Below are 15,324 nucleotides of genomic sequence, written 5' to 3' on the forward strand. Positions count from 1 at the left end.
AAACTTGCCTTGCCTTGCCTTGCCTCATAATAATCTTATGAGATTAAAATGTGACCCCGAATAAACAATCATTCAATCAATCCCATTCCATATGTGTAATGGATGATGAAAGGAAGGCGGAGCAACCCAACAGTACCTACACACACAACAACACAATAGAATGACATGGCTCTTGATATGAGGTGCAAATCAAGACCCAACTGTCCTTTATTACTGTTTAGAAATATTACATTCTAATTAGGCTGAGCAAAATAATGTCTGTTTGCCGTAACCCGAACGATCCGACTCAAACACGAATATCAGCATTTCGTCAAAAAAACGCCAAAATCTTTTATTTTTCAATTAATTTGCCGACTCACTGACCCAGTATTTGTTAAAGCGCAATATTGCTTAATTTTTAAGCGCTAGTTAACTTAACTTTCATCCCAGGGAACAAAAAACGCACTGCGCAACGCAGGTGTGTACTCATTATCAGACCTGCATGTGCGTCTGTAATAAAACAAACAATGCATGAAAAATGCTATATTGCTTTGAAACTGTTGACTTCCCTCTGTCAGCGCCACTGGCCTGGCCACCTTTCATGTCGCTCTGTATCATGGTGTGGCTTGATTTAAATTCGCCTCGCGCATTACATTCTGGGATTGAAACACGCCCAGCAGCGTCATCACAACAAACATGGCGGCGCCCGTGTCCCCCACATGTTCCCCCCGCTCGCCTTCGCTACCAAAATAAAGAATAACGGCGTACAAAAGGTCGATTGAAATATCTTAAAATCGGGAGATTTAGTCTCCTGATCGGGTTGATCGAGACGTTTTCCGTCATTGACTGTTGAAAGCCTGACCCCTGGAGGTCACTCCGAGTCAAAAACTGACAAAATTGTAATCTTTTTTTTTTGCCTTCAAAGTTAAAAAAATAAGAATTTACCTACCAACCGACCCACTTAAAAACTGTTGGGTCAGGTTACAGCAAACAGACAATTTATTTGGGGTAGCCTTAACTTAATATTTAAGACGCTAGAGTCCTTGTTTGGCCTTGAGCATTTCCTCTTAAGGCTCTTTTTTTTACACCAGGTCTCTCGGGTTACGGCAAACAGACTCAGCCTAATTGAAAAATGTATTTTATTTTTTCACCTGAGAAATCTGAGTCGGCATAACATCTTTATTCAAACTGACTGACTATAACAAATGAATGGCTGTCAGCGTTTCAGTACTTTTGCACAAGGCGCGTCCTGAGACTATTGTTGAAGCACAATCAAGCTCTTACACTGTATCTGATTTTGAGAGCACACTTTGAACTCCGTGTGCTCTCGTTCTGCATTTTCTGAATTGAATATGCATTAGAATACCAATAAAAGACAAGAGAATGAAAAGAATGAAAATGAATGATCACTTAAATCACTGCAGCTCATTTTCTTAAAAATGCAAAAAAGCAAGAACTAGAATGTTTTAAACAGTGGTTTGCCGCTTTTCAAAACTTTCAGAGAGCGAGTTTTACCATCATCGTACTGCAAACAAATAGCATGCTAACGATGCACTTCTTGGTTTGCTGAGGATAAAATGCTCTGTTGTTAGATGCAGACAGCACACAGTGGGCTCATTTTGACCAGAGCTGCTTTGGCAAAGCATATTTTTAATGAAGGCCGTGGCTGCAAATGGCCCAGCAGTTTCAGGAACCGTGGCACTGCCATATAGTCTCATGGTTAACCCTAACCCTAACCCTAACCGTAACCCTAACCTTAACCCTAGCCCTAACCCTGACCCTAACCTTAACCTGGCGCGGTCTAAAACGGCGCGGTCAAATAGCGCAGCAGTTTCAGGAGCCGCGGCACAAAATAACATGGCAGTTTCGGCCGCGCGCCGCGGCTCTGTAGACACTCCCTTTAATGAATTACATGAAAAAGGCAAAGATTGTTTATTTTTAATTAATTATTTGAGTTTTTTTCCTTGCATTTTATCTATACGTAGAAATAATCTCGGAATCAGTGTCATTTGCCAATTACTGCCAAGTTATGTACATTGAGAATGTATGTTATACTTGAACTTAAACATTCAATCAATATAAAACATTATAGATGCATATTTTATTCACTTATAGTGTATATGTTGAGAGAGCTGAATAGTGGATGAAGTAAATGGTGGTAGATTGCTGCAAGTGTCTCTCTTGCGGTCTCCAATAGATATCACAGCAAAGAGTTATGAGCATGAGATAGGAATGTTTAGGTAATTTTTCACAAGCAGAATGTGATGCTCGTAGCTTATATTAAATATGCAAAAGCAGAAAGCTGATAGATGAACACATTATTTCCAATCAAGATATTCAGCATTAGGCTTGTGGGAAGACAGAAGTATGGTTTGCTGCATGTAAACTTAATTCAATTGTGACCCGACTGTCCATGTCATGGAATAAAAAAAGCTTAATTGCTACACTATACTTAAAAATATATAAAAAGCGAGCGGAGCGTCGCACAAAAGGATGTACATGAGCTGCTCCTCCCACAGCCTCTTTTCTGTGCCATATTGTCCTCCGCGCCACTATATTCACTCTATCATGTGAATCCTCGGCTTTCCCAACCGGCGGCTTGGCAGGCGGCATTAATTCTCTCAGACAGGACCTGTGTAGAGAAGTACTTTTATACTTCAGAACGCGTGGGTGCCCGAAACGCCCACGGAGGCCACACGGGGCAGCACCAGCCAGACAAACAAATATAGGCAGAGAAAGGGATATTTCAAAGAGATGCAGAACACGAGGGAATCACATACCTGCACGACTAAGATGACCATGCCGATGGTGCCTAGCAAGTGCTTGTTGTCGTCCAGCCACTCCTCTACTTTCTCAAAGCAACCCTGAAAAAGAAGACACGTTTGATATGATTTAAGGGTTCTTGAGCACCCTCTGGGACGCCTGGCCCAAAAACTTCAAAACTTCAGAGACTCATCCACACTAACCATCTTCCAAAAAACAAAGAAAAACCCTTCAAAAACGCTTTTCAATGACTTTCTCTTCATTGGTTCGTCTCCTCTATGTAAAGGGTCTTTGGGTACAGTATCTTCAAACGCGCTTAATAAGTAATATTTTATATCACTACAACTCAAAACGTATTCTGACGTTCTAGCATCCAGGGAATTTCTTCTCTGCAAGTGCTTCTGCGATGTTCTTTTTCGCTTTTAGCTGTAGTGTTGACAGCCATAAAAAAACGAGGCACCTTGCTCTATAGCCCTATAGGATCAAGTGTTATAAATGGCTATATAAGTGAGGTGTTTGTATGCATGGTTTGAATCGGAGACATAAAGCTTTTTACGTTGTACTTCTGGGTTCATCTCCAGGTCAGTCTGCGGTGAAAGGTAAGCGGAGCCACTCAAAGGTAGACTGTGAACTTTAAAGTGGCGGCGTCCCCCTGTCGCTGTGAGCACAAGCTGGAGATACTGTTAAGTGTGTGGTGGTGTCCTCTGGGTAGGATTACTCTCCACCACTGCTATGGCGTCCCACGAGGCCGGCTCAATGTCTGCCTATTCTCATTTTTGCAATTGTATTACAGCTTTTAATCCCCTGCTTTGGCCCCGCTAACAAGCCCCACGCCAGTCCAATAGCAGATTAGGCCGCTAATGGGGTAGATTGGCGAACAATGTTCCGTAAGGTTTTCAGCACAAAAACGAGCTGTTGTCTCATGCATAATGAAGAGAAGAGAGCGTGATGAGAATGAAGCGTTGAGAGTAAAACAAAAAAAAGTCTACAGCTTAATGTGCTAAGTGGTCTGACTGCTTAAAAAGTAGATTTTAACTAAACGGAAATAGAGCTGCAAATACGTCCTGAAGCCTTAAAGGTGCTTTGGTTTTCACTCAATATCATGGATAGCTGAGATTTCAGACATTGTTTTGTGACATTTTAGCCACAATAAAAGTAATAATAATAGTACTAGTAGTAGTAACTATGAGTGCCAGTGCCATTAAAGAATATAGCAGTGACAATAGTAGTAGTAGAAGTAAGTTGTAGTAGTAGCAGTAGTAGTAGTAGTAGTAGTAGTAGTAGTAGTAGTGGTAGTAAAGTTGTAGCTGTTTTAGTGCCATATAGCAACCAAAAATAAATATTTGTAGATTTAATTTGATATAACTACGCTTACTTTGCCCTGTGCTGACAAGGTTATTGATCTGGTTCACCAAGAGTCATGAATATTTGTGTCTGTGAAGTACAACGTTTAAAAGAGATTCATACAAAATCTGTCCAGTGCATCCATTGTTTTGACAGTGTTTGATTTGCTGTTAACGTTAGCGCCATTTAACATTTACAGAATAAGGAGTTTTGCTTCCATTTCTGTTTCGTTTTGTTCCGTACTCCTTCAGACTATGCGCCGGGCCTCTAATGGACCAGAGGTGGATTACATCAGGGTCGGACAGCACAATTTAATATCCACAAACTGGACTTTCTCGAGAGCTACGTAGAATACTGCACACAACTGAAGAGAATATTTTCCCAATTCAATGGGGAAAAATCACTGTTACATGTTCAATTGGTGACACTCTCACCACTCCACTCCATTTGGCACTGTTTCCTCCAAAAGGCTTGAACAAAATTTGGCAAGATGTAAATTAAAATGAGCAGCATGGCCGATCTTAAACGGATTCTGTCTCCTGCTGTGCCTTGGTCTCATATCTAATTCAACATTGTGTATCGGTCACTCTAGCAACCAAAGATATTAAACTTGTTTGTGATAATTAGTCCTAGAATTATATTGTGCGGTTTAGCTGGAGCGGAGTCAAGAACAACAAAGGCATTTCAAGGGAATGCAGATCATAATAACCTCAAACAACCTATTATATTATTTCTAGACTTCCTATTTAATTACCATTTTACAGCAGTTTTCCCCAACTCACCCTGTTCCAGAACATGTTGGTAGAATTGCGCCCACAGTTTTGGTAATGCTCCTGGCAGCATCGGTCCGGAACCACCTTCTCCTTTAGCGCCTCGTGCCAGTCTGTGTAAGCGATGACTCCACAGCACTTCCACTGTCGCACACATTCAAAAGCGTTACTTCAAAGCCAAGCATTTTTAATTAGCATTTGTTTTAGCGGAAGTAATGCCAGATAGCACATTAGTAAGAATAATTTTGCATATTTTGAATGACCGTAATGTGTTGGCAATGGTGCTGTCATTATAATGCTAATGTGTCTTTTTTTATGTGTAATACCTCGGCCTGAATGATGTTCCAGGCGTTTCGAAGTCCTATGTTGTTTTCGGAGTTGTACAGAGCCAGGCCGTCCTTCAGGTCCTTTTTGGCATTGTCGCTCACCTGTGGATGACAGAAAAACACCCACGGTTTGACGCTTTGTGTTCTGAATGTTTGTCGACCTGGCTTTTTAAATGGCTTTTTAAAAATCAATCATGGTCTCCACTAAAATGGCATGTTTTACAAACCATAAAAAAATTAAATACTTTACTGCCCAAAGAGACGGCAGATGGGGGCAGATCTGCTGTGATATTTTGATATGTTTAATGTTTTTGATTTCATTTTTTATATCTTGTTCTTCAAAAACAAAATGTCCATATGTCCTGCAAAAAGGGGATGCATTGTGTTAGTATTATTATCAGCACCAAACTGGACAATTTAAAGGATTAAGTATCGATTCCCTTATCTTCTGATACTGATCTGATACTCCAATTAGCCATTTGAGAAGACAAACATATTTTACTAACTAAAGCAATAAATATTAACATGTAATACCTCCTGCGACAAGTTGGCCACTGTCCAGGGTGTACCCCGCCTAAGGCCCGAAGTCACTGGGATAGGCTCCAGTCACCCGCGACCCCGAAAGGGAACAAGCGGTAGAAAATGGATGGATGTAATACCTCATTTTAAAGCACATAACTTACAGAATGCAAAGTTTAATTTACATTTTCCAGTCTCAGTAAACAAGTCTTAATCTTTTAAGAAGATTTGAAAACATGACGTGAAGTAAAATAACCCGGTATTGGTTTATATTGGTATCATTATCGATATTGGAACTAAAAAGCTGGACCGGTGCATCCCTATCTGCAACCAAGCTCCCTTCTGCAGTTTAAAATTATGTTGTTTTTCACAAGACAATGAAAATATGTGGAATCTCAAATAATTGAGCGCAGACTTTTCATAATTGTATTTTTTTTTTTTACATGGTCATTAAGTTTTTATAATTAATGTGTATTTATACTGTGATTATTTACTTCAATTCTACTCTGTGTACGCTCAGAGATAGTAAAGTCTCTTAACTAAACACGTTTGAATGGCCTGTTTCTGCTGTAAATTGAGTTATGGACGTAATTATTGCCTTTCCCCTAGAGCAGGCGGTTAGTGTTTGTATGAGCACATTCACATGCTCTTTGCAATTTGTCAGCGTCTTCCTCTGCTCGCAGCCGTAAAGGATAATGATAGTGGCCGTACCGTGTAGTGAAGCGGAAAATAATGTTTTCAAGTAAGCTGAGATAGATTGCGAGTGGCACTTGACAAGTTACGAAATCAAGCTAAAAATGATTGGCGCCAGGATGACTTTGAGAAACTTTACATGTTATCGAAATAGAACGTTGATCTGTTGGAAAAGTTTGATGCAGATTTGATACACTTGATGCACATGGAGCCTACGTGCCCTTCAGCAACGCAAGCTAATCATTTTCCTCCTGACTGCACCCAACTATGTACTGAGGGTTGAGCCAAGGCTGATGCAGATTAGTATGTGATCCCATGTCTTAATGAGATACACAGAATTATCCTTCCTTTTGCACTGAACTGGGCCTATGAGACCTGATAACTCTCAGGACATATTGAGATGCACTCTAGATTACAGCAGCCGACACACTTCATTTATAAGAGTCTACGTTGCAGTTTGAATCCCATCATGTAGCCTTCGTGTTACTTACTAAGCCTTTAAGAGGTAACTAAAGCTATCACAATATCACCAAAATTAGCAGATTGCCACAGAGATATGTGATAAAATGTAAATATATGATTATATTTCTGTGATGTATTTTATCTGCATAATAGTGATATATTATCTGCATCATTAGTCTAAGAGAAAAACGGCATGTGAAAAACTGCATTTGTGAAGGTGTCGTAAAGATGGGCCAAAGAATGTTTACTCCTAGGGAGGGGGGTAACAGCCCAGGGGGGTTTGGGTAAACATTACCCATGCTTTATCTCTAAGGAAAATACCAACTATTGTACAAGACAAGTGCCTTGATGTGAAACTGACCAATGAGAAATGTGACCCGCCTATTCCATAATATCTAATAAAACCAACCTGCATGAGAAAAATGTTGTGAGACTAAGGAGGGTCGCCAGGCTGCTTACAACAGCCTTGGCGACCCGGCCCGACGGTTTCTCCCATGCATGCTACACAAAAGTCTGACGTTTCTGTATCGTTTCATATTCTAAGTTGAATTGTGTTCTCTGTGTGTTAAGGAACAGCATTGGGTTTTGTCTAATTTCTTTACAAGATACGACCAAAAAAGTTGCATGAAAAACATACCTACTTCCCAAATATGTCATGCCTTGACTAGACACAGTCACACATTCACTGTTGAGTCCCAAAGAATGCGAGCAAAGTGTAAGCTAAGACGTCGAGGTGTTATGCGCTCTCAGCCAGAGACAGATTTGCTTTTAATCGATTCAAACTTGTGCAAAGCATGTAAAACGTATGCTACAGCATGTTAGTCATTAGTCAAGGAGTTGTACGGTAATTACACTAGCTCAAACCTCTCTAATGCAATGAATACAACCGAGGAAATGTGGTGATAAAAGGATTTAAAGATAAGATAAGATAAGATATTCCTTTATTGTCCCACATGGGGAAATTTCATTGGTGCAAAGCAGGTAGATACAGAGGTAGATACAGAAGAACAGATCACTTATAGGGAATTAACTTAACACAGTGATGCCAGTGAATGCAGTAAGTTACGCAACAATGTCACTTTTGTTGAAGGTTTAGGCTAAGAAACTATTAATTGTTACCAAAGGGAACAATTCCTCCTTTTTCAGGTTTTGTGGAGAACATATAAGTTAAGGCCCCAATGTGCTCAGGAATCAAACTTGGGACCTTCTTTCCACAATGTCACTGGCACATCTAATATCATTTTTTATTTACCAACAGTGTGTCAAAGTTACTGATGCTAAATAGAGACATGGTGTTTAATTGAACTGCTTCCATTTTGCATTACCAAGTCATTCAACTAAATTTGTGATTGTATTTCATCATGTTTCTGAGCAGGAACAGTACACATTTACATATGATTTCATGTTTGACCAACATTACAATGTCTCCCGTTTGTTAAGAAAACAATTTTAATAGTCAAAAACTCCTAAATTATTTTAAATTTATTTTCCACCAATACATAGCCTACAGCTAGTAAACAAAGATAAATTGATTTTAAAAAGTACTTCTGGTCTAAAGTTTAGATAAACTAGTAGTGTTTGCAAGTCATCTGAGGAGAAAAAGCAAAATGTGCTTCTGAATTTACAGAGTGAAAATGGAAAAATATCTTGTTTTGGCGCCGGCTGACATCAAAGTCCAAGTGATTTTCAGACAGCATTAAATAATTTGAGACATACTGTATTTAAGTCAGATGGTGAGTGGTGAGCCTGGACAGGAATCTTTAAACAGTTGTAGTCCAAAGTAGATACTAATCGATGCTAAAACTAAAGCTATGTAGTGCCCTGTAGTACTTACTATAAATCTTTAATTTCCCAATGTAATGTATACCTTGATGGAAATAGAGGGATTAGTGGTGGAAGCAGCACAAAGTTTATACAGTAAAAATGGTCAACAGTATGGCATTAAACGTCTTCTATTTATTTCATTTCAGGTGTTTTTATTGTTCAAAATTACCTTGAAAAAGATGAATTCTTACTGTGAGCGCAGTTACCTCTCCACAGACCTGAATTGTAATTTGGCCCTTGCTTTTTAGCTGCATTGTAGGCAAAATCTAGATTAAGAACAGTTAAAGTCACCTTAATAAACCCAATTTAAAATAAATAGAGCCTGACACACTTTATCATCAGCTGCCAATAAACTAATTTATTTTACATGATCAAATATATCGGCGGTTACACTGGATATCAGCACTTCCAACATCCTGATATATTGGCCTTGTAGCGGCCCCGCAAAATCCATATCGGTCGGGCCCTAGTGTAAAATACTGTGGGTAAAATCCTCCATAAGCCTGTCTGAAAATGTGTCCTGACAGACTGCTCCAGCGGCATTGAAGGATGGGTCGGTTACAGAGTACAAAGTTTAGCATTCGTTTATGAAAATGTGAAGACCCAATAAACCTAATCGGACTACAAATGTCCCTAAAGAGACAATAAAGTGTACGTGTATGTTTTTTTGATGTATCATCCGCTCTGTTTCATGGAAGAGTACCACAAATGGAAACATTGCCATGGCTGATCTGTATATAACAGTGTGTGTCTTCCTATAAGTTATCTGTCCTTTTCCTCTGTATCTACCTGCATTGCAACAATGAAATTTCCCCATGTGTGGACAATAAAGGAATATCTTATCTTATCTTATACACTAAGCCACCATGACCATATGAGTAAATCAAGTACTGTCAAGTGTGTACAGGATATTATGATGAAACAAAAGCTGCCGATTCTTCTTCTTCTTCTTCTTAATCTCCTGGATTTGGAAACTATTTGCTGAATTAAACATTAAAGTGGGACTGAATTTGAACAGAGCAATTAAGACGCCCTCGGTTTAAGTGCTTTAGTAATCATGAATCTTGCAGAGCCCTCTTAAAACAGCCCGTACCAACACCCTGCAACGGGATTACGATTCTTCACACTCACAGTTTTAGATTTCAAACTTTTTCCAACCCACTACATCTCATTACGGGCAAGAGTGGCAGCTTGCGATTGTACGTTGAAAAAAAAGCACTCATAAGTCTGCTCGCTTCTTCCGCTGGAGCTGGTTAAAAATGAAACGTAATGAACCAGTTTTGACGCTAACAAGAGGCAGACAAACGAAGGCAGAACAAACAGGGATTTGATCATGCAACGCTCTGACCCATTTTCCACAAACATACACAGCTGTAGTATTAGCCTATTTTTACTGATGAAGAAAAAACCAACTCGCCGCTCGCTTCCTCAGACACTTTCCTTATTTTTCATCTGACATTTCTGCTTTTCTAGGGACTATTTCAGGGTGTATTCCAGGAGGCTGCAAAAGCGTCAGACCCACACTTAAAAGCATATTAAAGTGTTTCATGTCTCTATATCTTTAAATGCTAATGATATGGACTTGATTAACACATTTTAATAGCATTAATTCCTTATTGTAGGAATTTGTAGGAAAGGCTTTAGTTATTTTATTACTTGGTTTACGGATCCGCCGCACTTAGATTATTGATTTATACAATATAAATAAAATAAATTATTATCTACTTTTTTTTAATAAAGTACCGCCGACAAAGCAAAATAGTATTAAATCAAATGTAAAAAGCGGTATTAAGTCAAAAGACAAGAGCCCCCCCCCTGTTTTGGGCAAACCCGGAAGAAAACATCTTTTGAAATTGAAATTATATTTATATTCCGTGCGCCTGTGCAATATATTTCATTTAAAAATCTGTAAACTAAGTAATAAAATAACTGCAGCCAAAGTAAGACAACTAAAAACATACAATTATTTACACCTTACACCTTGTGGCTTGGTTCAGTATTTTTGATGATGATGATAATAATGATTACAAAACTATTGATATCTTATCAATGGCTTTTCTTTTTCTTCAAATTTTAGACCATATATTCCTCATTCATGTCTGAAATTGTCAGATTAGATTTGGTTCTCAGATATTATCTCAGAATCAGAAAAGGTTTTTTGCCACAAAGGAACTTGTCTTGGTGATTCGGTGCAACATAAAACTATAAAACAATAAAACAATGAACAATGAATGAGTCTCAGTGAATGAACAATGAGTAAGTATCTCAGTAGTTCTGCACTAGGGCCATTGCCGTCCCCCCATCTTGTATTTGAAATTATTATAAACAGTGGTTAATTCATCTTGCCAGGAAATCTATTCAAAGTATCAGGAACAACTTTTGAAATCATTACTTTTTTAAAAGCTCACGAACCCATTAACAAGTGGGTCAGAGCCACAGTTACATTCGGCTGAAGTTTATGGTAGAATTGGTCAGAGATAAAACCAAATCTAAATGGAAATTAGCAGTGGTCTGTATTTCAAAGTAGGGTTTTCATCCAATCACAATAATTATGGTGTAATCAGTCGGGTACGGGGCAGTCCTGATTATGGCCCTGTTTCATAAGAATTAGTCATGCATGTCCTCATTTACTCTGCAGTAGTCTCTCTCTCTATCTCTGTATCTCTCACACACAATAAAAAAATAAAAGAATAAATAAAACAATGACATTAATAATAGAAAACAATGGCCATTTATTGCGGCAAAGCACCAATCAGACCAAACATCATGACATCTGACGGGTGAAGTGATAAACACAGATAAACTCAACACTGTGGCACCAAAATGACATAGACTTTATTTGCTATCACAGGGGAGAAATTCACCTTTTAAGGCAGCTTAATACACAATTATTGTAACAAAAAAAAAAAAAGGAAAATTGCCAGGCAATCAAAATCAAGATACAAGGAAAGAAAGCTAATTGGTTGCTAATTGGCTAATTGGTGACAGCATTTCTTGTCAAATGTAAAATTCCTGTTCAATGACTAAAGCATGATGAGATTCAAGTCAAATTTATAATGGAAAACGTTCATGGGAAATCTAATAATGACTTTGTGTTTTATACTCAATCGTTTCAGAAATACACTGAGATACAAGTCTGTCTGATCGTCACTTTTATTTTACTTGGCAATATTAGATTTCTTTTAAAAATGAATGGAGAAAATGAATGTAAATTTGACTTTGAGCACCAGAAATGTGTGCGACACTGCCAGCCTTGTCACAATCATGACACTTCTTGTCTTTCACCTTGTTGTTGATGCCGAATTGACACACAAAATACCGTAATGTAAGGATAAACGAGCACTGAGATGTTATGAAATAGTTTGTTTTGTTTATGTGATAAAACCGAGTCTTTTTGCATTGCGGTTCCCTCGGGGTTCAGGACAGGACATCCATCATCGGCTCTGAAGCTTTTTACCAAATCCGCTTTGAGCCACAGATGGGGCGGAGAGAGGGAATGGATAGACAGGCGTTCACAAAGGCAGAAGAAGCAGAGAGGAGAGACTGCTTTCCATTTAAATATCTGTTTGTGTCTGTCACAGCAGGAGGCAGCCAGAGCGGGACGATCTGCCTCTCAGGCCATACATTTTGAACCATAAGTCAACAGCATGTTTTAGTTTGAACTACGTCATTGTGGCTCCTGCTTTTGCTGTTGTTTTTGTTGTTTCTACATGGTTCTCATTCAACCTTGCTCTTGATTGGACAAAGATAGTGTCCCTGGCAGGCGATTCCTTTTGTTACACTGTTATCAATTACCCGAATGCCTCGAATGCAGAGGTGATTTGCTCCAGTCTATTTCTTTCTCAGATAGTTGCTTTTACATTAGTGTTAGTGTAAAGTCAGGTAAAGCTTCATTAAAGCTGATTTTCATTCCGCAAAAGTATTTAAATCTAATGCTTCCCTCGCTCTCACAAACCCTTTGGCACTAGTTTAATATCCAAATGCATTTCATTTCAGGGCACAGTTTAAGAAAAGCTTTTTTCAGATGGTGAAGTTAAACTGGGGCGGCCAATCAGAGAGCTTTACTTGACAAGAAATACAATGCTTTATTCTTAACTGCAGGCAGCATGCAGCGGCCTCGTTTTTGTTACAAGGTCCTGCTTTTGCATTATATACTTTGGGAGAAAACATGAAATGTATTGATTTTAAGAAAAAACTCACATGTCAATTGAGGAGAAAAAGCCGTGCAAACGTGCATCGTAATTTACAGTGAAAATGGAAAAATATCTTGTTTTGGCGCCGGCTGACATCAAAGTCCAAATGATTTTCAGTCAGCATTCAATGATTTGTGAATGAGACACACTGTTCCTAAGTCAAGAGGGCGAGAAATCCTGCCTGGGAAAGTTTTGCTTCAGATTTTCTTCAAACTTGAAGGGAATGCTCAACCGCTGTCGTCCCATTGACATTTTCAGGGTGTGTTGTGTTAAGTCAATGTCCAATACAGCCTGGAAATTGTCATCCATTTCATTCAAACCAAACTCCTCCAGAGAAAGGAAATGACACGAAAATCATCTGTTTGACTTTGATGCTTTTTATCTAACTGTATCATATTCTCATGTTTTAATGCTGTTTGTGGCAGGTATCTTTGAATTTATCTCAATGTAGGACACATCGAACCATTCATTTTAAACTCAGGCTACCTTCAACCAACAGATTCATTCTAGTAACAACAGCACAAATCTCGGGTAGCTCTGCAATAACATCCTACTTTGCAGTTCTTGTCACAATCAATCAAATCGGTAGTTAGTGCTGAATCTGTTTCCTTCTGTGACCAAAGGCAGAACAACAGTTGGTTTTGACAAGACATTTAATCCATAAAGGTTTTGCTATACTGTATTACGAGAAAGATAATTCACTATTACAGCTCAAATTGCCTTTTTAAATACATATATTTTGTATCTCCCTCTTCATCGTTCTCATTATTATCTCCCTACAGACTCGTAAACTAATATTGTCTTTTAAAAACTGCTGAAATGTGCTCATAAATCACACCTGACGCAGATGTACAGTCGGGGGTGAGTCGGAGGAGCAATTAGTGCCTTGTGCTAAATGTACTCCACTTTCCCCTGCTGCCATATTTCACAGTAATAATGGTAATGTTGCCAAGTTCCAAATCTTCACAGCCAAGGCGGGAAGTTTGGCAAATAAGCGAAATGAAAATGCCCAAGGAATAACTTAAAAAAAATCATCAACAAAACGACCCATCTGTGACAATTTCCAAAACGACCGACACAGCAGGTGAGTTTGGTGAGTTAAAAATGTGCTTTTAATGCTCCAGCCGCTCAGTTCCTTTGACAAGAAAACAAAAGTGAAAAGTGATTGCTAATGTTTGTCAGGCACGACTCAACAAAAAGTCAAAAGAAAATGTTAAAAGGCTAACTAATTGTATTACTGCAATTATATCAAATGGCACGGTGTGATCTACATGAGCGGCGAGAATAAAATATAAAAGCATTTTTTGCCTCTATAATATGAGAAATCTGGTAATTGTGCTTTGTGGTGAGTATACTGACACATACTTTGGCTTCTATTCTAACAATGTTCAAATCTAAGCTAAAAACAGTTTTGTTTAGCTGCGCATATGACTGAAAGGATTTTTCTTTGCACTCTTCTCTTTTTGTGGCTAGGTGTTTTTTTATTTTTAATTTAGTTAATTTTATTGTATTTCTGTTTCTGTAATTTCTTTGTGATTTTAATGCATTTGTCCTGCTGTGTGAAGCACTTTGAATTGCCCTGTGTATGAAATGTGCTCTACAAATAAACTTGCCTTGCCTTACTTGATGAAAAGTAGAAAAGCACATTTTTGCACATCAAATATGAGTGAAAGTAACCCAAATTGTATGCATATTTCTCCCAAAATAAAATATGTGTTAATAATTTCTCAATATTTACACAATAAATTGCTCTCAAAATAGACCACAGGTTTGTACAGTTTCAAAAACACAGGTCAATTCTTTCAAAAGTGGAATGTGTCCGCTTTCCCTCTTGAGTGCTGTTGCTTCACGCTGGGCCCAAACAAGTGCAGCTAACAGTGTTCCAGCACACGCCTTTGAACAAGTGGCTTGAAAAGCGTCTGATATGTAATAAATGATGTGGAGAGACGCAGCATCAGAAGCAGAGGTCCCCAACAGCACATCATTAAATAGAAGACTTTAAATCCGAGTCTCTGCGTGCGTGCCGGGCCCCGGGGCCGGGCCACTCAGAAGAACCCCCACTGCTCTGCTGTAATTGGTCTGGAAAATAAGGGATGACCGGGGAGTGCAACAGGGCCAGCGAACAAATGTAGACATGAGACCCGCCTGCGCTGGTCTGATGGGCTGTTCGGAGGGGGAATCAGGGGCTCGGGACACAGGAAGGAAGGAACAGACTTTTTATTAAAGGGCAAGTGCATGCTGGGAATGGTGGCACTGATGAGAGGCATGACAAAAGTGACACGACACAGACAATGGATGGTAATCATGTGGTATTGCTTTAAAGAATGGCTTGTGGCTGGATTGTAGAACATGGGGATTCAGCATTTCTGTTTAATGTAAGTCAAATCCCAAAGAGCCTCTACTCTACAAGATCCATATACAGTACGGGCTCACAGCAGTTCTGTTTAGTTG

The 15,324-nt window shown here is 38.9% G+C and overlaps 1 protein-coding gene across 2 annotated transcripts in view; it reads right to left on the minus strand.

Moving 5' to 3' along the window:
* tspan9a (tetraspanin 9a) overlaps positions 1–15,324 on the minus strand; it is a 197,531-nt gene that overhangs the window by 16,950 nt on the left and 165,257 nt on the right. For both annotated transcript variants that reach the window (XM_072434832.1, XM_072434831.1), the window contains 3 exons: positions 5,183–5,284; positions 4,869–5,000; positions 2,760–2,843 (listed from right to left, as the gene is read on the minus strand). In XM_072434832.1, coding sequence (XP_072290933.1) covers positions 2,760–2,843; positions 4,869–5,000; positions 5,183–5,284 — 318 coding nt within the window. The remainder of the gene's footprint in view (positions 1–2,759; positions 2,844–4,868; positions 5,001–5,182; positions 5,285–15,324) is intronic.

Source organism: Eucyclogobius newberryi, unplaced genomic scaffold (genome assembly GCF_026437365.1).
Source record: "Eucyclogobius newberryi isolate DKJ021-1_F unplaced genomic scaffold, fEucNew1.0.hap1 SCAF_7, whole genome shotgun sequence".
NCBI classification, from domain to species: domain Eukaryota; kingdom Metazoa; phylum Chordata; class Actinopteri; order Gobiiformes; family Gobiidae; genus Eucyclogobius; species Eucyclogobius newberryi.